This window comes from Oryzias melastigma, linkage group LG21 (assembly GCF_002922805.2).
Source record: "Oryzias melastigma strain HK-1 linkage group LG21, ASM292280v2, whole genome shotgun sequence".
NCBI lineage: Eukaryota > Metazoa > Chordata > Actinopteri > Beloniformes > Adrianichthyidae > Oryzias > Oryzias melastigma.
The window spans coordinates 2,429,684-2,430,855 of record NC_050532.1 but is presented as its reverse complement, the minus strand read 5'-3'; the positions used below and the strand labels follow the sequence as shown (position 1 = coordinate 2,430,855).

Here is a 1,172-nt window from a genome sequence, read left to right as displayed (position 1 = left end):
AAAGCTGGAGTATAGCATCACTGGAAATTGTCCAAGTAATCGTTTTTTAAGCCACCATAATATACTATAGGATATATTAATAAATATAAGTATATTACATTTTCACAATTATTTGCTATCAAAATACTCTCAGTGTAATGTCTATGTGGGTGAAAATCGGAATAACTGATTAAAGTATGAAAAAAAACTTAAAGGTAATAAGCATATATGATCATTTTTGCTTTTAAATATTAATTATTAGTTGGAAAAAAGCTTTAAACTGCTCGCTTGCTATCAAATATTTATTCGCGTTAGAAACTTTGTTTCCGCTTCCGGTATCGTTCTTTCCGGTTTGGGCCCTCCATTAGCCGTCATGAAGTGAGTTCAAGGAATACAATCAAACATCATCCATGCTTATCATTGTGATTTTAAAAGAACATAATTTGACTATAATGGACATTGTTAATTTTTCATTAAATTACATGTTATATTTGTGGTTTCCAGGGTTGAATTGTGCAGTTTCAGCGGGTATAAGATTTACCCCGGCCATGGCCGCCGGTACGCTAGGATAGACGGAAAGGTAACAGACTCACAAACTACACAGACCACCTCTCATTTGGTGCTTATAGGTAAAAAAAAGTCAACTACGTGGTAAATAAAGTTTGGCTGAATATTTATAACAGCTTGTAGCTCAAACTTTCTTGGCTCGAGGTACCATGCTAAACGTCCTGATGCTAACTTGTCAACTTGCCGGCTTCACCATCTGTTCAAGTTAAATCTAAGACTGATCAATTAACCTCTCAATTATACTAGTTATGTTCGTCAACTATACAATTTATTATCAATTATTAATTTTGTACTCAGTTTCCCATTCTTGGTAAATTTATGTTCTGACCATTAGCAAAAAGAAAAGGGCTTTTTCTATGGGCTCCCGAAAGGCCCAAAAAGGTTATTCTACAGATACACAATAAATAGCTGTAAAATGTATTGATTTTGATGTGAGGTACCTCAAACTGCGATTGGATAAACCTATCAAGTATACTAGTATCGGCTGTATTTTTTTTAGGAATACTAAAGAGATTCTAAGTCCAAAAGGATATCAGCCAACCTAGACCATTCATTACTAGGGCTGGGAATCACTGGGTACCTCACGATACGATACGATACGCGATACATGGCTCACGATATCGATA

General features: G+C 35.0%; 1 protein-coding gene across 1 annotated transcript in view; it reads left to right on the top strand.

The window, feature by feature from the left end:
• Nucleotides 1-224: 224 nt before the first annotated feature.
• rpl24 (ribosomal protein L24) overlaps nucleotides 225-1,172 on the top strand; it is a 4,041-nt gene continuing 3,093 nt past the window's right edge. The window contains exons 1-2 of the mRNA XM_024286217.2: nucleotides 225-357; nucleotides 484-559. Of these exons, the coding sequence (XP_024141985.1) occupies nucleotides 353-357; nucleotides 484-559 (81 nt within the window). The 5' untranslated portion in view covers nucleotides 225-352. The remainder of the gene's footprint in view (nucleotides 358-483; nucleotides 560-1,172) is intronic.